Below are 22320 nucleotides of genomic sequence, written 5' to 3' on the forward strand. Positions count from 1 at the left end.
CGGCCGTCACCGCCCTCGGGCGCTTCTGCGCATGCGCCCCTCGCGCCGCGTCCGGCGCCGTCGCCTTGGCGACACCGGCCGCGTCCGCCATGATCCCGCCGCCGGACTCGCTGCTGCGGTACAACCCGCCGGTGCTCGTCAGCCGCCGCACGGAGAAGCGCTCCCCCGGGGTGAGCGGGACCGGACGCCCGCGGCCTGCGCGCCGCCCGCCGCCCGCACCTACCGCGCTCCGCTCTCTCCGCAGGCCCGCCCGCTGAAGGGGACCCCGCCGCCGCCGCCCCGGACTGCGACCGCCGCCGAGGCCGCGAAGCCACCGCAGGAGCTCCTCAACGCCATCCTGCCGCCGCGGTGAGCGGGGAGGGGGCCGCCCGCGCCTGGCAGCACCCGGCCGGGCCCTCCCGTAACGCCCGGTGCTTCTCGTGGCAGGGAGTGGGAGGAGGAGAACCAGCGGTGGGTGCAGGAGGTGTCCAGCGCGCCCAGCACCCGCCTGGAGGTCGTGCACCTGCAGGAGCAGCTGGACCTGCGGCTGCGGCAGCGGCAAGCGCGGGAGACCGGCATCTGCCCCGTGCGCAGGGAGCTCTACGCACAGTGCTTTGGTCAGTGCCCGAACCCGCCAACAGCTCGGCCCCCTTCCAGCCCCTGGCCCCAGGGCCCGTGGGTGCTGGGGGGGGTGGCTCCTCCGGCTGGCGCAGTACGTTTGCCTCCCCCAACCCTGCAGCGCTCGCAGACCACAGACCCCCCCACCTGAAGCTGTCGGCTGTTAGAGCAGTTACAGGGTCCTGCTCTGCTCAAAGCCGACGCTCAAAAGGCACGTTGTAAAGCTGCGCCTACACAGATGTAAAATATGCAAAGGAGCTTCAAATTCTTTTAGTTGTACTTAACCCCAACAGTTAACTTAAAATAACTTAAACCCCCGTATAACTGTTAAGCACTCTTACACACTCTGAGGACACGGTATTGGTCTTCCAAAGGCCGTTCATTTGAGCACAATTCTTCTTGGCTCTCCTAGAGGCTTCCCAATAACTGCAAAAAATCATTACAAATTTTTAAGTCTTGGCTGTTACAGCTTTAGTGGATGAGCACCACCATTACCATAGTTTCTATACCACCACTCCACTTTTATTTGCTAACACTTGATGCTATAGCTGTCATGTAACAACAAGAAAAACAAAAAAAAGAATTATGACTCTCTCTAGTAAATCCATGGTGCAGAGAACGGGTAAGAGACAACAAGCTCTGGCTCCTGTGTGTATCCAGCATTCCCAGGTAAACACAGCACAGTAGCTGCTCTAACTAGATTGTTGTACCCTTTCTTTAAAGACGAACTGATCCGTGAAACTACAATTAACTGTGCAGAGCGAGGGCTGTTGCTGCTTCGAGTCAGGGATGAAATCCAAATGACAATTGCGGCTTATCAGACGTTGTACGAGAGCAGTGTTGCGTTTGGCATGCGGAAAGCACTACAAGCTGAGCAAGGCAAATCTGACATGGAAAAAAGGGTAAGGTGGGCTGTTAGCCCCATAATGTAGTTTTCTGCACAAGAATGTTACATATAAACTTCTATATGAAATCAGTTGTTTCTGTTTCCACTGGATGGCAGTAAAGATCATCAAAATACCTGCCTTACTGTTTTCCTAGGGCTTAATTGCACTTCATAAATTATCTGCTATTATATCTGGAACACTCTAAAGGCTGTACAATGTACAGCTTTGTCCCATCTTAACTGAAAACCGATTATTAACAAAACTTGGGAGATCTGTACTCTTTTCCAAGATTGCAGAGCTGGAAGAGGAAAAGCAGGAGTTGGAAAGACAAGTGAGTGAACAGAAAGCTAAGTGTGAAGCTATTGAAAAACGTGAAAATGAGAAGCGACAGATAGAAGAGAAGAAACACACCGAAGAGGTTCAGTTCCTGAAGAGAACGAATCAACAGCTGAAGGTTAGTAAAAAACCCAAAACAAACCAAAACCAAATGCAATTCCAAACAGGAATGGTAAAATGTCTCAATTTGTAATTAGAAAGATATGAAAATAACTTTCTCCTTCTAGTTTTAGAAGTGTTACATTTATGATGCATTTGTACTCATGTTCCACTTTCTTTAAATTCTCAATGAAATGGGAAAACAGTGTTTTTGCATTTTCTACTTCCTCGCTCAGTAATTGGTCATTACTAGTGCAAAATGCAAACAGCAGGTCAGATTAACTGAATTCTAGTCATACGCACATTTACCAGGGGGAGATCAGAATTTGTTCAGAAAATGATAAATTGTTATAGTCAGCTGGAGAGGAGCAGACGCATGCAGCTGAGCCCCAACTGCAGAGGCTTCAAGACTTCACTGATACCCCAGGAATCTATTTCTGCATAACTTGATCGTAAGGTTAGAAGAAATAGCACCTCTTCCCAGCTACTAAACAGAAAATCCAGAGAAGGCAAATTACAATGTTTTGTTTCTTTGCTGTTGGCCATTAAAGTTGACTCCCTGATAACAAGACACACCATTTAACATTAAATATTACCTAATAAAAACAATTGTGTAATTGCAGGAGTAATTTTATGCATGCTGCTTTGGTAAAAACAGAGCTTCTGCTCATTACTTTGCTTTGGAAAGGAAAAGCACCAACGTCTTTTGAGTAAAGAAAAAAATGTTGCCGTAAACAACATTAAATGTAAATTCAGCTGTAGCCAGAAGTATTTCCTTTACACTGAGCTGCTTTCCTTCTCTTCACTGTTCCTACAGTTTCTCCCTTCTAAACTACTACTGTCTTCAGGCCATCTTGAAGTGTTTTAGGGCACAAAATGGAATAACTGTTAGATCAAATGTGTGTTGCCACTGAATCCGTGTTTCTCCCTTAAAGTACAAGTACTTTAGCAGCTGCGTATATACCACTGCTGTAGTTTATTTTGATGGCCACTCTAGGAAGAGGACAAGCTAAGGGCCCGGGAAGCTTCCTGCTCTACATGCCCCCTAAGCACGGGTAGCTCTCCGATCAATCTACTAATTGGGCGTCAAGTTGTCTCGGTAACTGAAAAACTCCCTGTTCCCAGCTACTTTTGTCCCAGAGTCAGTTTGTGTTCCAAATGCTTGAGAGCCAAATATTTAATTTAGCTAACACAGTCCAGCCTGAAATCAGAGAATTCAGACCACTGTTTCAACAGCTTTTATTTAATTTCCTCTTCAATACTTTACATTATAAAACAAGTCTTTCATTGTATGGAACCAAGGCCAACTCTTTTCTTCTCAGAATGCAACAAGTGTGTATGCCAAGAATGAAAAGCTAATTTATAAAACATGTAGTAAGGAATGGGATAGCTAGGGAAAAAAAGCCCTGGCCTGCTTCTCTTGAAGTATTGCAGCATCCCTCAGCTCCTCGCTTTGAATATCTAACAGACAATTTATCACTTTGCAGCAATGTGGGTTTATTTTTTAGGTTGAATCTAATTTGACTTACTGTCTCATTTGTTTTTCAGGCCCAACTTGAAAGCATCATTGCACCAAATAAGTAGATTTCTTGTTGTCCTCCAGGCAGTGTTCAGAAGCGCTGTCAGAGCAAGAAGTTTGCAATTAGTGACAAAGATTTGTCTTCATAAAACAATCTTGAATTTTCACTTACCGGTAACTGAAGGCAGCATAATTGTATTCTTTCTTTTTCTCTTGAAGAGTTGAAATTCAAGAGCTTCATTAATTACTTTCAATGCCATCTTAGCGTTCAGCTCCCTGATTAGTGAACCTGTCTGGGACTTGCCTGGTGGTAGTGTGCTAGATGACCTTCAAAGCAGTAAACTAACAAACATTTTTATATGCAAGCATCTCTAACATTATTACTTTGAAAATGTTGTAGAAAATTCAGAAACAATATGCAAAGTGTCTACAATAAATATAAGCCACATTCAAAGAATCAAATTGCAGGTAATTCTTGGACTGGTGTTTGGAGGGTAGTCCCTTGAGTACGTGCAAGTTGGTGTTAACTGTACATCAAAATCCCTTGTCGGAACCGTTAGCAGTAACCCGGAATGAGCTCTCTACGTGGTTATTTCTAATGAACCGTTCCACACATCACTTCCGAGTGGAAGCAAATGAAACCTTTGAGGTACCTGTGTAACCAGCCGGTCATACACAGCAAGCTGGCACAGGAAAGATAATCCACTGTAGTCATATGAAGAACTCCACAAAGCTAGTTTCCAGAAAAACCCTAGCAAACCCCCACCACTGAGTAACACTTCGGGATATGATTTGCCAAGCCAGTGTTTACTGGCCTTAGATGGTGATGTGGAAATACCATGATCTCCAGTTGCATAAAGAACTTTCAGATGATGCAGAAACAAAGAGTGAGATGCTACTCCTGGGAACAAGACAGACAAGTCAAACTAGGCTTTGAATGGGAACGACAAGTTTTATATTAAAAAAAGCCACTGCATACTAGAGCTGTTTTATGTAAAATTTAATAGAATAAGCAGTTATTGCTTATGTTTGTATTTTTTGTGCTTTGATCTTTGTCCCTCCAAGCCAGTTTTTTTCTTGTTCTTATTCTTATTTTTCACGTTGTGAGTTTCATAATACCGGACTCCAACTTTCTTGGAGCGCTGCTGCCTCTCAGCTCGTCTTCTCTGCAAATACACACAAAACACATTAGCAAATCCACAGTGTCCTTAGCCTGAATTTGTTTGCATTCTTTCAAGTGTTGTTCACTTTGCATTCCACATGTCTTAAGTAAAATAAATAATTTCAAACAAAACATTACTGGTGTGAGTATATGGACATCTCTATGGAATCCACCCACTCACGCTCTTAAAATACTACAAAGGAAGACGTGCTTTCATCTTTACAAAAGTAGTAAATGAGATACAAGAAGCAACCTGACATGCACAGTGACCTAAGAGGTCTTTAACGAAAGATGCGACAGAACATTCATAAAACAAATTCAGTCCTCGCTCCCCTCAGCACACAGCAAAGCTCCAAAAAGCCCTTGCTGCACAAGTTTGCTTACAAATCACCTTCAAAGCCCTATGAACAGACTGTTTCACTCGGTAATTAAGTTGTTGTAGAAGAACTGTTTAGACTTGACTAACATGAACAGAAAGCAGCAGCAGCTCTCTTTGAAGACAGACTAGGACAGCACTGACCCTTGCCCATCCAACCCCAGATTCTCCCATCTCGCAGCATTTAGACCCCTGCTCTCAACAGCACCAGTGGGCAAGCTAAGGCTGCAAGCACAACAGTTACCCACAGACACTTCCTGTTGTGGTTACCTGCTGGACCCTGATACGGGTCACGCTCAGCTGTAATGTCACGTCTGCAGCAAGTCACCCTGCCCTCACATCCTCCCTACGGCGGCTACTTCCCTGTGCTCTCCCCTTCCCACTAGTGCCCAGTCTCAAAGCTCCTAAGTGATAGGGCAATCTTTGTATAAAAATGCCAGCTCTATACTCTATACGTTTGTTTCACTAAAAAAAAAAAAAAAAAAAAATAATCACACTTACTTCTTTGGATGTAAGTTTCTTGCAAGGCTGTTTATCCAAATGGTCATCATCCTCATCATCTTCCTCTTCTGCTTTCCGTTTTCTTTTCTTCTCTGTGCTGCCTGCAAACAGCAGAGATCACATACTCGGGCATCTTCCAAACCACCCATCTGTTTGCAGAACTTAAGATTGGGGTCACTGTCCCATCTACTTCAGCAAAGCATTCCTTTGGCCGTACTTTAACAGCTTCTACCAAAACAACACGCACGTTCCGTACCAGAGAATCACCCGCTGTTGCTATGAGGGCTGCTCTTCAGAAGCAGATTGCTTACAGCCCTGTGCAAGTCCAGAAGAATTTCATAGTCTTGTCAGAATAGTGTTCTCCCACATGATTTTGCCTTTAATCAAACTTACTATGCAAACTGAAGCCACAGACTCTTGAAGTCACCACAGTAAAACCTACGGCCTGAAGTAGCTCTGTGCTTTTATAATGTCATAAAACCCTTCCACTCCCTTCTGTGTAGTATTACACCATGTGGAACGGAAGTTGCTCAGACTGCAATCTGCCCATAGCACCATTCTTTTGGAAACACAACATTTGTCTCCACTTTACCTTCATTTGCTAGTAGTGGTACACATCTCACTATAGAGACAGGTGTTCCACAGAAAGGCTACAGCAAGGTGACCAGGCAGCCCTTTCCAGCTATGGAAAGATTTAAGTAGCTTTAGGGGAAAAAGAATTTGCAATCGGGAACTAACGACTGCTTCTCCCCCTAACTCCCTCTCTTTTCTTGCTTACAGGATTTCCAAACGTAGAATAAGAACATCTATCGGTTTTACCTTCATCTTCAGTTTCTTTGGGTTCTTCAGACTTCTGCATGGATTTTGCAAACACTTTTTCACTCAGCTGCTTAGGGATTCTACAAAAGATAAAATAAGCATTGAGAGAACATTGTAAGACAAAATGTAACCATCTCTGGGAACTGATCAGTCTCCAGTAGATCCCAGTAGCCTGTCAGCAGCAAAGCCACAGCCTTTACACCCAATAAACATATTAGGGTAATCTTGTCTCTTGAGTTATTGGGCATGTGCACTGCACAAAGTGACAGAATATAACACTTGGCCTTGAAATCTCAGTCCTCACAAAGCTGGTGGATGAGCTTTGCTAAAACTGGACTTGCTGTATGAGCTAGGATACTCTTGTACACAGGTGAAGACCCAGCTGGCAGACCCAGGTAGGAAGGACATCAGCCTTGGTACTGCTCAAGAAAGAGCCCAACATCAAGGAGAGCTCCAAGGATGCAATATTGCTACCCAGAATACCAACAGATTTCTAGCCCGTAGCTTAAGAGGCAGCTTTCCAAAAGTGAGAACGTTTTTAGTTATGCTGGTAAATAGGACTTCTTGGAATAATCTTTCAAAAACAAACTGCTGCTTAGCCAAAGTTCAAATATTTATGGCTAAGCTAGCCACTCTGTGGCAACTTGTGTGCAGCAACACAGAGGAACCAGTTAAGCAAGTCACGAATGGAGTGAAAGTACAGCAGAATCACATTAACCCTTTTCCCCCCTGCAAAATATTTGAGCCACTGAACAGATTTAGATACCTGATTGCTGAGAATCTCTTGGCTTTGGCTTTATCCAGAAATTTTTTGTATTTTGCAATCTTGTCCTCCAAAGCCTTAAGAACTGCCTTGGAGCTCTCCCTGGCACCCGGTACAGCCAGCTGCGACTCCTCCTCTACTGAACCTTGCTGTTGCTCATTTTCCTCTTTCTCCTCTTCCTGCTCCTCGTCTCCAGAAGAATCACTCTCCTCATCAAAGCCTGGCACATCTACAGGAACCAGGTCTTCTTCTGAGAACTGAGGTGCCACATTAATCCTCCCAAAGTTCTGCCGAACGTGTGACATGAGTTGCTTAATTTCAGTGTCCATGTTATTATTCTCTTCTGCTGGCTCCACACTTGATGCTACAGATTCAGAGATTTTCTCCTCATTATTATCTTGGCTTGATGTCACAGCTACTTCCAATGCAGGAGGCTACAAGAAAGAGCGTAAGGGATATATTATCCACAGTCTGGCCCACCATCTCCAAGAGCAATTTCTGTTTCATCTCTTTCGAAAAAGCGGGAGATGACAGGCTAACGATGTGACAATTACTGACATTTCTGGTAGTCAGGCGATTGTAAAATGGCCCAGATGTCTCTGTAAACAACATTGCTACCTGGTCCTCACCAAATTCAAGTGAGCGTCACCTGAAGCAGCAGACTTGGGCAGAACCCAAGACATGCACTACCCAAGTTATGTGGCACTCTGGGAAAACCAACAGCAAATATTAGGAAAACTGAATAGTATGTAAGAAGAGGCACAAGCATCACATTCTCACCTGGGGACCTGCTTCTGCATTCGGTGGCTTCACAAAGAATGGAATTCTGCCCCTCTGCCAGTCGTTGAGAACCATCTTGCTCACAGTTTGCAAGTCAGGCTCACCACCCTGAAAGAACCCAGTAATAATTTATGCCCACATTTGCAGGACATGCCACCTTTCTATTACCTGTCAGCAACAGAAACATTCATATTTCCCATGTTCAGTAACAGGCCACATACTCTTCCCGCCTGCAAATGCAGGAAGTTGTCACACCTTTAGCAGTTTTCCAGTCCTAGAAGCAAGTTTCTCAAGGAAGTCTTCTGTATCCTCCCAGGAATCAATTTTGTACGTCTTTCTTATGTACTCTGGTTTGGCTCTTTCTAGCACGGCACTAATATGATCTTCAGGGCTCTTAATCTTTTCAACTTGAACCTGAAAACGAATGGCGGAATATCAACCCTTTGGAAAGCATGCATTCATTTCTTTGAACCCATCATATTGACAACAGCAAAGATTTTCCAGCATTTAGTGCCGATACATACCACTCCCTTCAGCACAATGTCTGTTTCTGTGTCTCCAGATGGATAAACTACACCCGGGCAGTCGATGAGAAAAATCCGCCGCATCAAGGTAATGTATTGCCACACCTGAAAGAGATCAATACTTCCCCATGTTACCTCCTTCCACAGACAGCCCTCTCTTCTGCTTTTTAAATGCACAGTTCTAACAAACAGCAGTCACCTTAGGAACTTGGTGTGAACACACAGAAACAGAATCTAACTTGACATTGTCAGCAGCTAGCAAGATGTATTGCACCTTCCTCCTGCATCGGCCTATGCTACCCCTACGGCTTTGCATCAAACTGCTAACTCACAGGAGCGAGGTGCGGAAACTACATTCATGACAAACCTCGATATTCTGTGGTTTTCTTCCTCCATGATCCTTAACTTTAGTGATATTTAGGAGTAAAAGGAACAGGCTAGCAAAGAAGATTCCTGTTAACTTTGCCTTCTTGTTTACTGTCACATTCTTGAAGAAGGGAGTTAGAAAACCAGTACTAACAGAGCCTGACAGCACAGATATACCCAACCATTTGATTCGGGAAAGCACAGACATTGAGTCGGGGCAGCTGAGCATTCAGATCTGAGTGGGAACCCAGGAACGCATCCAGCAGCAGTGCTTCAGAGCAATGACTCTCGATCAGGCACCCCTCAGACTCAGGGTCACACAGACTATACCACTCAAGTGCTAGACTTGAAAATGTCATTGAACTCATTTTATGTTAATTCTGCCTTTGACAATGCACTTACATAATTAATTTTTATCTTTAATGTAGGGATCTCTTCTTACCTTTGTTTCACCTGCAATAGGGGCCACATTGCAGACCTTCTTAGACCGTAGTGTATTGATCACTGAGCTTTTGCCAACATTTGGATAACCAATGAAACCCACACTGATCTGTTTCTTGTCAGAGTGTAACTGTTGAGAAATAATACATCTTTTTAACACCTCAGAGAAAGACAGAATTATTACTACAGTTCTGACCATTTGAGCAGCTACTGTTCTCACTATACTGGAAGGAAAAGGGGACTCCAAAGTACCACAACAAAAAACAAGATCATCTCTTTTCCATCAGGAGAAATGTGTAAGAGTACAACCAACTTGCCATCCCAGAACTCTGGAGAAAATATTTGCTACTTAAAAAGAAAGATGAACCCCTTGTGTTCCTGGTTGCTCTAAAATTACTTGTGAATGCCTTATTTAGAAACCATTTAGGTTGAGAAACCAAGCAAATACAGACAGTACCTGGAGACAGAATACAGATGTGGCTTGAAAAGACAGTAACTAAAGACAACAGAAAGTGCCTTTCCTGGAAGAACGAAGACATTTGAAAGGGGAATACCCAAATAGAATACGCATACATGCAGGACATGAACAGGTGTTTCTTCTACACGTTCACGTGAGACCTACGAGTGTCAGTGGGATACTCTGTCTACAAGAAATCTAGGCCAGGGACTGATGGTCAAACCCACTCTTTCCGGATATCCTCAGTTTGACAAACGCTTTGAACGTATTTGAAGGAATATTTTTAATTTTCTCTCCAGAGAAGGGAGCTTTATTGATGGAGTTGTTTGCTGACAGAATGGCCAGGGGGAAGTGTCCTGAACCCCAAACGTTTGCTAACGAAACAAAAGACTCCACGCTAAGCCCCCCACCTCCCAAACAACAATACAAATCCCCAAAACCGTTCTGTACCTTTCCAAACTGCCTTAAAAGCTGTATGAAAGCACCTTTGCCAAAAGGGTTTGTGAGGCTGGCATGAAAAGCAAGCGTCGGATACTCCTGGGAAAGGACAGCAACCCAGCGCTTCTACAGGGGAAAACATTACTCGGTTAGGGATCCTGTGCCGCGGAGGTGGTGAAACAGTCTCCTTATAAGCAGAAGTACGCAGCATCTTCACTTGGGTCACAAATGCAACTGTCTATGAAAATTGCTATGGAAGAACCTTTGAAGCATTTCACCAACCCAACAGCTAAAAGCACTGAGTATTGTTTTTATAAAAGAAACAATTTCCCAAAAACGCCTTCACTGCTAGCTAAAACTAATTAGTTTAACAATATAAAGCAAACCAGCTGTGGTGGATATGGATCTTAAGCGCACTAACATTTAGCAGACTCTGGAGACATCAGCTGAACTGTTAAATCCAGACAGAGGAAGTAGAGAATTTGTGGCTGGTGAGTGTTGCTCAACTCAGCCAAACTTGGACAGATCTACATCGTAATTGTTACTTTTATAGCAGGCAAGCAGAGAGTTCCCATTGACCCAGTTACACGATGCCCTTTGAGGCCAGCATGAGGACTGGCAACAGAATTAAAGCAGAGGCTACAAAAGGAACAAAGAAGGCCCAAGGAAGAACAGGCAAGACTGTGCTTACAGTAGCCCAGGTAGGAACAAGATCACATTTGTTCAGGACAAAAATGAGATGTTTCCAGTGCTTCTCCTTTTTAAGATAAGATTCCACGTGAGGGGAGCGAGTACCCATGGGATCCCTGGCATCCAGAACTTGGACGACAACATCTGATGAGTCTATCACCTGCCGGGGGGGGAAAAAAATCACAGAAAAGGAAAGGATTTCACAAAAAGCAAGACACCTATACCTCCAAAGTGAAAACTAGTCATTTTCTAAACTGCATCATTAATTTAAAAACCTTATATACTTCACGAACAGCTAGTACTTCCCCATAGACTAGTAAAGGTCAGACTAAAATCCATCGATCCTCCACTCTCTCTTCTCCTAAGTCCCCTCCAGATTCAGGCTGGACAGCTGAATAGCTTTTACCTGTTCTTATGCACCAGGAAGATGCTTGTAGCACTTGGAAAAGAAAATACTGCACCTAAACGGGACAATTAATTGCTTCGGTAGACAAAAACAATGTTTGCCATCCATTCTGCAGCAATTCAATTCTGCCATTTCATAAAGGATCAGAACATAAAGTATGTTTTCTGGATCAATATGAAACACACAACCAAGTAGGAACCTGCTGTTAGTCCACTAAGCATCTACAGCAGGGAGCTGTCATTTTATGACTTGCTTCAAGCCAAGTGAATTTGTTTCACAGCTATTTCCTGCATTTTTGGCAGTGTCTTACTGAAATCTGTTTTGCTCTATCATTCCCAGCGCTTTTAGATATAAATGAAAAGGTTTTAAGCTACATTCAGAAATTCAGAGCAAAAAGTAAAGCATTTTCACACCTGACAGTCACTGAGAGCACGCAAACTGCTCTTACAACCCTAATTCACTCTCAGTCTCCACTCCTCTAGCAGTCAAGGTGACTCACAGGGAGCTGAGGGCCAGAGCCTTCCAAAGACGACCCTATCAACAGGTCAGATGTTTTTAGCCTAAAGAACTTAATGGCCCCTGACTGGCTGGTTTGTGGTGAAGCCCCAGGAATCTAAGAGAAGCTAATACCAGTCACAAGGCCAGTCCATCTCTAGCTGAAGGAGGGTCGATTTAGATTAGATGTTAGAAAGAAATTCTTTACTGTTAGCGTGGTGAGGTACTGGAACACCCAAAGAGGTGTGGATGCCCCATCCCTGGAAGTGTTTAAGACCAGGCTGGATGAGGCTTTGGGCAACGTGGTCTAGCGGAGGGTGTCCCTGCCCGCAGCAGGGGGGTTGGAACTAGATGATCTTTAAGGTCCCTTCCAACCCAAACCATTCTATGATTCTATGATCATGTATTTTAAGGACGTTTGTTCCAGTGGGACAAGAGCTCAAGAATCAAGCTCAGTCAGGCAGAGAACTTCTGCTCTCTTCTACAGCTGGCTTTTTCTGTTTGCAGTACCAGAAAAAGTATGGGTGTATGGTTTCAAGTCAGTCAGTTCAACTAGGCTGACAGGAAAGCAGACAAGGGAATGACAAACTCAGGAAAACTCTGCATGAAGAAATTCACTGTCTTGATGTTTCTAAGAAACTTTACAGCAAACTCAGTTGTATCAAAGCTTCCCTAACAGAGGAATAAATGGTTTTCAGAGCTTTTCTGACTATTGCCGTATAGGATTTCCAATGCTGTGCTGAAGCACCTGCCTTTGTAAAGGCTGAAAGATAGGCATGACTGTTAAAACTATAACCATTGCTTACCTTGTAGAGCTCACCCCAGATTCTTTTGGACTGTCCCTTCTTATATATTTCCTCTTGTGCTTCATCCCTGGAAGTAGATCACCAGAGACATCAGCTGCCACAATAACAGGTTACAATGTTGTCTTCTCTAAAGCCATTTAGAGACAGAAGAGAAGATGAAGCCCAAGAAATAGACAGGTGGGATTTAGCTGTTCTCCCCGTCCTCTGCCTTCAGTCTACTCATTTCAGAAAGATCCTACAAACATGCACTCTTTCAAAGATTTCTACCTGCCCACTGCACAGTTCCCTATCTAACCCAAAACGTGACTCTGGAGATGTTCTGACATGCAACAGAAAACGAATTATGAATAAAGACAGAGGGGTCTCACAGAAGTAGCAGTTTGGTTAAATACATAGGGACAAAACAGGATCAACAAAATCCCAAATTCAGCTAATTTCACTTTCCTTCCTCCTCATACAGTAACAGCATTGATGGATGTACTAGGTACTTCTTTAAAAATAAAGCTGTCTTTTTAGAAATGTAAACAACGAATCATTTCTCCTTTCTACTTACCTTACACCAGTGTCTTCTGTCACCAGGTCTCGGTCCTTGCCCTGATCATAAGACCCTGATGAGGCTTCAGCATTCTCCACCAGAGACTGCACATCACTTGCAGAAAGATTTGGTCTTTTCCTCTGTGATTTGGGGCCAAATGTTGTTTCAAACGTTTCTGTGTCAAGAATGTGAACTCTGGAGGTCTAAGGAAAAACAGGTTGGTAAAAAACCCACAAACATTGTTTTTTCTATCTCTCATGACACGCAGCAAACAAGACCTTAGTTCAATGCAACTCTGCAACCTGTGACAGGAGTCACAGGCACTTTCCTAACAATGTTTGAGTTTTCCAGCTTAATCTTTGAGAAACATAAGAATGGGTATTTAATAAGCAACAAAACACACTGCACTTGCCAAAGAACTATGCTTCAGTTCTTTCACCATAAATGATGTCAAATGTAATTAAAGATACAATGACGGAAATTTAGCTGCTATGTTTGATCACTTCTTATTTTTCTAACAAGTGCACAAATCTCGCCAAATTTGCAGAGTTTTTGTCAGGGATAATTACAATCAAAACTGTAGATTTTAAAGCCTGTAATGAATGCCAGCTTTTCTTGGACTGGCATACAATTCATTGCTGAAAGAAGTAATTTGGTTTTGTAATGCACATTTTAGTTTCTTGTAACTTTTTCCTTAATTTAGGTAACATTTTTATGACATAAACTGAAACATTTCCACATGAAAAAATAGCCAGCAAGAGTCCAAAACGGTAGTTCAGACGTCATGGAAGAAACCTGGTAATAACTAAAACTTGATGTACTAGAAATGAAGGCTGCACACACAAGAATTTCTGACCCAAGATAAAAAGCACATATTTCAGTTCAAACTCATCACATGAGACTGTTTGCAGGGTGAAGCATCCTTAGAAAAGGTTCCTCTGTCACATGAGCTATTAGAAGCATTAGAACAGAAGGTGGCAAGCTGCTACGGTTATCCTAAGCTGGTACTCTAACCTGGGATATTTTAGGGTAAGTTTCCTATCAGAAAGTGAGAATTTCTAATAAATAATAGATCTTCTCACAAGCTATAGGGAAGTAATACACTGTTTCTTTGCCTTCACTTTCCATGTCCACAGTGAGGGGCTCTCAAAAACGTCCCTCCCCAAGTCATCAGCTCTAATTGCCCCCCCCAATGCTTCCAGAACACAATTCACCAGGCTGATCAGAGACAGTGTGATTGCCTGCAGATAACACTCATGACACCTCTGTGCACATAAGCCATCCTTCACCCTGCACAGATGAATCAAACTCACATGTGGTTTAATCCGATCATAGAAAAGGGACATGGGCAACTTTCTTTGCTTCATGACCACTCTGTAAGGATCTTTCATAACAGTTTCCATCTCTTCTTGAAATTTCTGTAGGGATGATTGCTTGATCACACGAGTATTTCCTGCATATAAAAATAAATATTGCACCTGACCATTCCTCATCTCAACTGCTTCAAAGACCCCAGGTATGCTAACAAAATATGAACGCTCCATCTGGAATCAAAAATACCAGTGGCAAAAGTTACAGGATTTTACTTGAGACAAACCCCAAATTAACATAAATAAGCCAATCCCTTTCTTTCCCATCATTTAAAGAAAATTTTAAAAGTATCCCCAGGACACTTTATGTACATGGGCTACAACATACATACGCATTGGCAAACCCCAGAAAACAACCAAAAGAGACAAAATAACCACACTTCAGAGGAGTGGGTAGAAAGCAAACACCCAAAGCACAAGTACATGCAAAATGTGAGCCCATGGTGAGGGTCCTTCACCTCCAGTTCAGCGTCTGTCCCTCACAGCTCCGAGACCACAATTCTGAAATAAACACCTTCCAAACACGCAAAGTTCAACAGTTTTTAAGCTTGCTGAGCCTGAAAGTTGAAAAAACACTCACCAAACCATTTAATATTTGGTTCCACTCTTGCAACTGTGCCTGGTGCCACTGTTGACTGGTACTGTAGAGGCTTAATCACTTTACCATGTTTGTTTCTAAGTGGAAAATAAGAACACGCGTAAATACACAAGGGCAGCACACACCACTCCAGCACTTTTGTCCTCTAGACCAGAAGTACATCCACAAAATCCAGAAAGACCCTTCATCTAGAACTGGTGCCCTGAGATTGTTACCAGAGACAGTACCGCCTGTAAAGGGTAATCAACCCAAGCGCTGGAACAGAAGTGACATCAGCCAGTGTACACACTAAGTTTCACCCCAGCTTGACCAGACTCTTCACTAAGGCTGCTCGTGTCAAAGCAGGAACGGCTGACCAGCGTGCAAAAAGCACCAAAGGACAATCTCCTACTCACCACCACTTCCTTCTCTCACGAGCTCACGTGGAAATTTTTTATCAGCTCCACCCATCAGCTGGTGCAGAACACTCATCATAAGATAATTTCCAAGTTCAGACTTAGCTTACATTTATAAATGTTTAAAAATACATATTCCCCAGTCAGCTCTCAAAACAAAGAGAAAATTGGCAAAACAGAACAAAACTGCTAATGTGAACCAGGATTCTCAGAAACCCCCGCGGCATCTACAACGTGGCAGAGCCGCATGTTTACAAGGTGAAGGCTGCTCCACAGCCAGTCTCAGGCAGACGGACGTGGTGTCTCTCGGCGAAGGAGCCGTGTGGGAGTCACGCTCTTCAGACATTTTGAGGGGAGTTTTTGAGTCCTGCTGTTGTTGGAAAAAAAGGAATTCTGGGCATTTTGGGGCTCATGACACACTGGTGAGCTCACTGATCAGCTGTTCTGCATCACATCTTTTCCAGCCCTTTTCCCTGATACCCATGGCAGCCCGTTTGGAGCTCAGGATCAGGCTTCCCAGCTCCTGCTGGCACAGACACACACCGGGGAGCGGCTCCGCACCGATAAACCGGCGTTTTGCTATCAGACGGAGCGAGACCGGCTGCCCTCAGCGCGGCCCTGCTCTGCTGTGCAGCTGAACGCGCTGGCCCCGGAGGCCTCTCTGTTGCACCGCACCAAGCGCTTCCCGCGCCGCAAGGCCCCGGCGAGCCCCGGCAGCGTTACCCGCCGCGCGTTTACCGGCAACCGCTCGCTGGCGTGCCCGGCGGGATCCCGGCCCCGCGGGAAACCACCCAACGCCTCCGCCCGGGCGGGCGCACGGAGCCGCCGGCGCCCCGCAGCACCGGTAACGGCGGCGCGGCCAGGCCGGGCCCCCCCGCTGCCCGAGCCGCGCTCACCTCCGTTCCTTTTGCCGGTACATGTTGAGGCGCCGGATGGTGGCTCGGTCCCGCATGTTGTTTCCTCCCGCGCCCCCCACGCGATCTGAGGAGACAAGACAGCGTCAGGTCGGGCCCGGTACGGTCCGGTACAGCCCGGTACAGCCTGGCCTGCGGCCCCCACACGTACCGGGATTGGTGCTGGCGCGGGAGGGGTTGATGGTGCTGCGACCCTTGTAGCGTGGCTTCACCATCCTGCTGAGCGGAGCCCCCTGCGCGGGGCGGGACAGCGCTCACAGCCGGACCGGGGACAGCCGAGAGGCCGCTCCGCCACACGCGCCACACCGGACAGGAAACGGCGACACAAGCACTTCCGGCGTGGGGGTCAGCGGCATGACGTATTTCCGCTGAGTCACTCCTCCGGCTGCGCAGGCGCACGAGGTTGCTGTGACAAGCACGTGTGGGCTGCCCTCGGTCGCCATGGCAACGCGTGGGGCTGGCCCGGCCCCGCCTCCCCGATACACCCCCCCCCCCGCCCCGGTCCCTCCCAGTCCCTCCCGGTCCCTCCCGGTTCCTCCCGGCCCGCCGTGCCCGCGGGGCTTCCCGGGGCCTCCCCAGCTCGGGGCCACGCCGCCGCGTCCGCCATGACCCGCCCGCGGTGCGCGGCAAGAGGGGCGGCGGCCCGTGGGGCCCACCGGGGCGGGCTGTGCTAGGCCGGGCTTTGCGGGAGGGCTCCTGCCCCGGAGCGCGGCCTGCGGGCGGGCGAAGGGTGGGACGCTGCCGTCCCGGACGGGGCTGCCGCGCTGGGCGGCGGGGGGACCGCGAGCCGTGTCGAGGGAAGAGAAGGCCGAAATAAGGAGGGAGCTGGCAGAGGAGCCCTCATTGTTTGTGCAACGTTGTTTGTTCACAGGAACATAATGGAATCATTTGGGAGCTTGGCATTAATGCTTATTTCCATTTGCAGATGAATGCGTGCGGTCAGCAAGCGGGCCGGTCGGTGGGGGATGCTGGTGGAGCCCTGCACAGCACCCTTACGCGCGGGGCAGCGTCGGTGAGGCGTTTATAGGCACGCAGGGCCGGGTCTTCTGGGTTACTGGCAACGGCTCTTTAAAATTAGAAATCATAACACTGGCCTTTTTATATGAATGTAAAGAATTGCATGGACAGTGCGGAAACTTAAATCAAATTTAGGCAAATTATATGTCTAAAGACTAAGCCTACATTTGTGTTAGTGCCAGATTTTAACAGAAATTGGAAAGATCCTCACCTTGGGGGAATTAAGAAAGCTCCACTGAAACGGTGTTAATTTATACCAGAGGTTGGGCTGGGGCCAAACTGCTCAGCATGTTGGGGAATCATTCCCCAAAACGAAGGTCTGGCCCATCGTTTCTAAATACTCATTAGCAGCAGAGTATTCCCGGCTAGTTCAATTTCCTTCTAGTTCTGCTAATGCTCTTCTAAATCAGAACAATAACAGAGCTGCTGAGATTTTGTTCTTTTAATGATTTTCAGCGTTTTGCTGTTAGGTAGTGCATAGTCCCTGTTGTACAACAACGTCCTAATGAGTCAAGACTTGTGGGACGTTTTGTAAGATGGCGGTCTCGAATCTTCAGTCTGTTTTGGTTAAGCCTACGATTTCTGTTTTTTCTCTTAATAGAATTATCTATGCCTTGGGCATTTAAAAAATACACATTGATGTGGGTATAAAAATTAATTCCAAATTGTAGATAATTGTTTAAGCTATCAGACTTGAGGCTCATGCAGAAGAGTTTTCCCAGGACAAGTGTGTTTTCTATTAGAGTTGATATGAATCTGTCAGAAGATCCTTTTGATTTTCAAATTTTTAGACTAAATAGTTGAGTAATACTTGCTCTGTTCTCCCCCACTCTTTCTTCCTTTTCCTTAAGAAAACACTCTTTTTATTGTTAGCAAGATAGCTTGGAGTGCATCCAGAAAATTGCTGTCTCTTTCTGTGAAAGAATAGAAATAGCTAGCTTTAGACATGAGGTTATGTCGTGGAGAACTTTTATTGGTAAAGCCTCCAAGTTAGTTGTTGAATTCCCACGTTGAAAGCTGTAACGAGTGTCTCAGCACTCTCTCCCCAGCCTTGCTTATAGTGAGCCCTGTCACCCAAATCGGAGTGGGCTACAATCCTCTATTTTCCATCATAAGAAGAGATTATACTGCTAACATAGGGGAATTGCAGCCAAATGGGAATAAATTCATCCTTTCAGCTGCGCTCCCCAACCTCAAGTTTTTCCTGACCAAAAGTACATTGCTGGGGCTAACAGTACTTACCTCGCAGTATCTCTGTAGCTGTGGTTGTTGCACTTGTGTATCTGATAACACGTTTTACTCTACTAAACTCATTTTTCATTTGCTATTGATGCATCCTCCTGTTTCAATTTTTAACTTGTTTTTCTTCCTCTTTTTAAATTGGTTGCAGTGGGATGTTGTCCATTCTGCGTATCGGAGGGGAGTGAGAGCTGCCAGGCTGTCGGGTCTGCCAAACGGCCTCAGTTCATGGACACGGCTGGCCTGATCACTGCTGAAATGAAATAATTTCAAATTTTATGTGGCCTCTTCCTTGTCAAAATCCCAGTGAATGTGGTTATGTGATGCCATCAGAATGACTCATTGCCGTAATTACATATGTTCTAAGGGGTTATTCCCATTGTATTATTAAAAACTAGTGATGTTTGATTTTTGGCAGGGACTGTCTTCCTTGTACGATCTACAGATTTTGTCAATTAAATGAAGGAAAAATAGATTTCCAAGATTTCAGAACAAGACCGGACTTGTACTCAGAGCACTTTTTCAGTGTGGTATTGAGCTACTTTGTTTTATTTAATAGGATAAAAGCCACATCAGCCATCTTTCTCTCCTTGTTGCAGCGGTTCCCTGCAGGGCACAAGGACAGAAATGGGTTTCGTAGCTAGCCTTCAAAATCAGTTCCAAGCACTGCCAGAAGATACTGCGGATGGTTTATCACGACAGTAGTTTTCCCAACTCAGTTCCTCAGGAATAGGTTTTCAGGGATACAGCTTACAAGAGTGGGAGGCAGGGCTCCTCGGAAAAGGCTCCAGGTTTGACGGCTCCTTAAGAGAAAAACCAGCAGCGATCCCGATCCCAGATATCGAGGCCTTGGACTCAAAGTTCCCAAAATGGCCACTGAAAGCACTAGGGGGAAGCCAGGGGGAGGAGAAAGTTGAAGGCTATCAAAAAAGGCAAAAAGGTGAAAAGGGCTTTGAGAGCGCAGGCTGCGCTGTGCCCAGCAGGATGGAGCCTTCAGAGCTAGCGGCGTGCTCGGTCCCGCGCAGTTCTCGCAGGCGTGCAGAGCCCTCTGCTTTACACTTTGAAGTTACGCCAGCGCTGCAGATCTCTCTCGTTGGAATTAAGTGTTTACTAGCAATCTGGAAGCTAAAGCATTTACATAGAAATGTTTTACTTTTGTGATTTCATTTTGATAGTCATGAGAAGTGACTGCTTTTCTGGAAAGCTGCACGTGCTGCACCGTGTGTGTTAGCCTTGCGCGTCGCAGGATTTGCCGTGGCCTTTTGCAGGCTGTTTCAGTGGTGAATGATGAGGTTCTAACCAGGCGTTTTAGCTTGTGCTGTAAGTAACAACATGTTTTCTACCTGCTGCTAACAGATCCTGCTGCTCTTCAAATATCGTGGAGATTCTGGCAAGCAGCTCCATCTAAACTATGGTTTGGCATTCAGTTGGGTGTAATATATTATCGTGTATAAATGCCATTGGCGTGATTTATTTATGGCGACTGGTTAAATGCAGCTGGTATTTCTGTGACTTTAATAGAGTTTTTTAAAAAATATTATACCTAACCTCTCTCTGTGAAGTCTATTGATTTAATAAAATCTCTAAATACATATAAAATACCCCTTTTAATGTTCTTAGACAATGTAATCCAAATAATAGTATTTGGGATAACCTGTTTCACCATCCTACTCTATTTCCTTTAATCAAAGCTAAGATTTCTTCTGAGTGAGAAATCATTTTAACATAAACATGAACTAAAAAGTATATACATTGCCTCCATCTCCATGGGGTAGAGAGCTAGTAAATTATTGTTTGAGGAGTATGTGTGCACACATTTAACTTGACTGTAGCTGACGAAAAATACAGATTTATATTACACAGAGAGGATAAGAACATAATACAACCAACCTGTGTTTGGTGAAATTTGTCTGCTTTAGCTCCTAAATCTCAGCAAATGAGATAGAAATTAAACAGTTCCAAACCCACGACTGTAAGCTGTTAATATGTTATTCTTTGCCCTTTGTTCCCCATTACATGGGATGAATTACCCAAAAGCTAAGTAAGCTGCCTGGAAACTGCAGATTTTGAGTAGAATTCAGTCCAGTGAATAAACCCCAGTTTGTTCACCAGCAAAAATGAAGATGTTTTCTATGCAACGGAGTTTCGGACAAGGGTCTGTCTGTCTATAGGTCTAGCAACTATTTCTCCAGTTCAGCAACTAGGTGATGGAAGTTCAGTGCACAAATATGCGCAGAAGCCGGAGCAGCAACGTTTCCACCCTGTGATCCATGTAGGTACATTTGGCTTCGGGACGGTAGGCAGAAGTTACTTGGGGGAGGCTCTTTCTTTCTAGACATTTTTGATCCATTGGGATTTGACTCCAGTTTTGGTGAATAAAGCAAACAAAGCTTGTTCAGCGAACCCATTTATTTGTTTATTTGTTTAAAGAAGCATATTTTACAGTGATGCCACGGAGAACACCACAACAGATTTTATTTGGTGGGCTGAAAGCGTTCGTGTGAATTGAGATGACGTCAGCCTGTCTAAGGAAATCTCCGCCTTGGACTGCTGAGCTCAGCGTGCAAATCACGTTGGTCAAACGCAAAATGTTTCTAAATTCATAAATTAACCAGCTCTCTGGGAGTGGGAATAAGCACAATTCTCGAGCTGATTAAAGAAAGAAATTTGTTTTTTATATTTTCCTCCTAATTTTTCTAAAACAATTTAATTTTAAAATCACCCATACTGAAAAATCTTGGATTTTCCTAATATGCATTTTAAACTTTCCTATGCCTTTCTCCCTTTCTTCCCTTTTTGCTATGAAAAAGGCAGAAGAGAAAAGGCTCCAACAGAAAGCAGCTTGTCAGTTTTTCTAAAAAACTCTAGAAAAGTTCTATAAAATAGGTTGTGTTGATTTAGTATATGCAGTTTAGTTTGGAAATAGCTGTGCTAATATTGCCATGAGTTACTGTAGGGTAGCCAGTCAGTTCACAGAGCCGCCGTGTGTAAAACCTTACTAATGCACTCTCGCGTCTCTAATCCTTGTTGAGAACTGGATTGAGATACTGCAGCAGGAGGGAGGGAGGAGTTGTCTAGGAATTAGCAAGCTGAGGTTCATGAAAGGGTTACTGATTATTGCTGCTAAAAAGCGGAAGGGACAAATGGTTCTGCTTACATGCAACGCCATGGCACAAATGAAATACTTATCTCACAGGCTAGCTGAGGCTAGAAAATAAAGTGAGATCTGATCTTTCAGCTGGGAGGCTTTCAGGAATCGTCTGAACATGATCCATAAACAACTCAAAGGATGACTTTCAAGAACCTCTTTCTCTCTCTGCTTGGTATGCTGGTCGTTTATCATTGTGCTGAAATGGAATCCCCTTTAAAAGATATAACGGCTTCTTGTTTACTTAAACACAAAGTGGATGATGGGCTGAAAGGTTTTGCTGCCAGCAGAGCAGTCATGGAGAGCTTGGTACAGCTCCGGAGCTGAAACAACTGCGCAGCTCCCACGTCCCGCACTGAGCCAAACCAGCCGCGAAGCGGATGGGTCGAAGGGAGAGTTTAATGTGTCCTCTGCTGGAGCTGAGTCCTCGGTGGGCGCCACGAGCCGCCGGCTCTTCGCAGGGGAGGACCAGGAGTGCCGGGCGCGGGCTGGCGACTCGTCGGAGTGAGCGGGGGCTCTCCCGCAGGCATCCCCGCACACTCGCTGGCTCGCTCTGCCCGCCAGAACCGCAGAGCAGAGAGGGTGGTAGGAAAGAAAGCGCAGCAGAGACTGTATTCGCCAGGTTTAGCTTGGGGTGAGCTT

General features: G+C 45.1%; 2 protein-coding genes and 1 long non-coding RNA gene across 4 annotated transcripts; 2 read left to right on the forward strand and 1 right to left on the reverse strand.

The window, feature by feature from the left end:
• The first annotated feature begins 51 nt into the window (after nt 1-51).
• Nucleotides 52-4732, forward strand: DNALI1 (dynein axonemal light intermediate chain 1). Its single transcript, XM_054802469.1, has 6 exons — nt 52-170; nt 245-348; nt 427-596; nt 1321-1499; nt 1774-1938; nt 3468-4732. Exons 1-6 carry the CDS (start codon nt 90-92, stop codon nt 3501-3503), a joined length of 735 nt encoding a protein of 244 aa, XP_054658444.1. The 5' UTR covers nt 52-89; the 3' UTR covers nt 3504-4732.
• Nucleotides 4424-16622, reverse strand: GNL2 (G protein nucleolar 2). 2 transcript variants are annotated; one of them, XM_054802467.1, is made up of 16 exons: nt 16426-16622; nt 16257-16341; nt 14948-15042; nt 14311-14450; nt 13016-13200; nt 12463-12529; nt 10757-10915; nt 10078-10191; nt 9172-9300; nt 8364-8468; nt 8095-8253; nt 7840-7947; nt 7063-7493; nt 6297-6376; nt 5478-5578; nt 4424-4604 (listed from the first exon to the last, which is right to left on the reverse strand). In XM_054802467.1, the coding sequence occupies exons 1-16, from the start codon at nt 16487-16489 to the stop codon at nt 4455-4457; spliced, it is 2172 nt and encodes a 723-aa protein (XP_054658442.1). In that variant the 5' UTR covers nt 16490-16622; the 3' UTR covers nt 4424-4454. The 2 variants fall into 2 exon arrangements, with proteins under 2 accessions (XP_054658442.1, XP_054658443.1); XM_054802468.1 differs by lacking the exon at nt 10078-10191 and having other exon boundaries at nt 16426-16605.
• Nucleotides 16623-16770: 148 nt separating this feature from the next.
• LOC129195869 (uncharacterized) lies at nt 16771-20059 on the forward strand. Its single transcript, XR_008573984.1, has 3 exons — nt 16771-16893; nt 17200-17286; nt 18682-20059. It is a non-coding gene; the product is annotated as an uncharacterized LOC129195869 (long non-coding RNA).
• The last annotated feature ends 2261 nt before the right edge of the window (nt 20060-22320 follow it).

The sequence above is a fragment of the Grus americana genome, chromosome 23 (assembly GCF_028858705.1).
Source record: "Grus americana isolate bGruAme1 chromosome 23, bGruAme1.mat, whole genome shotgun sequence".
NCBI lineage: Eukaryota > Metazoa > Chordata > Aves > Gruiformes > Gruidae > Grus > Grus americana.

Bases quoted from the DNA above. Each gene is read 5' to 3' on its own strand.
- DNALI1 (XM_054802469.1), top strand. From the start codon at position 90: ATGATCCCGCCGCCGGACTCGCTGCTGCGGTACAACCCGCCGGTGCTC. The intron at 349-426 runs GTGAGCGGGGAG...TTCTCGTGGCAG, and splicing joins AACGCCATCCTGCCGCCGCG to GGAGTGGGAGGAGGAGAACC. The intron at 1,500-1,773 runs GTAAGGTGGGCT...CTCTTTTCCAAG, and splicing joins AATCTGACATGGAAAAAAGG to ATTGCAGAGCTGGAAGAGGA.
- GNL2 (XM_054802467.1), bottom strand. From the start codon at position 16,489: ATGGTGAAGCCACGCTACAAGGGTCGCAGCACCATCAACCCCTCCCGC. The intron at 14,451-14,947 runs GTGAGTGTTTTT...TTTTATATGCAG, and splicing joins ACCAAATATTAAATGGTTTG to GAAATACTCGTGTGATCAAG. The intron at 5,579-6,296 runs GTAAAACCGATA...TGCTGTTTGCAG, and splicing joins CAAAGAAACTGAAGATGAAG to GCAGCACAGAGAAGAAAAGA.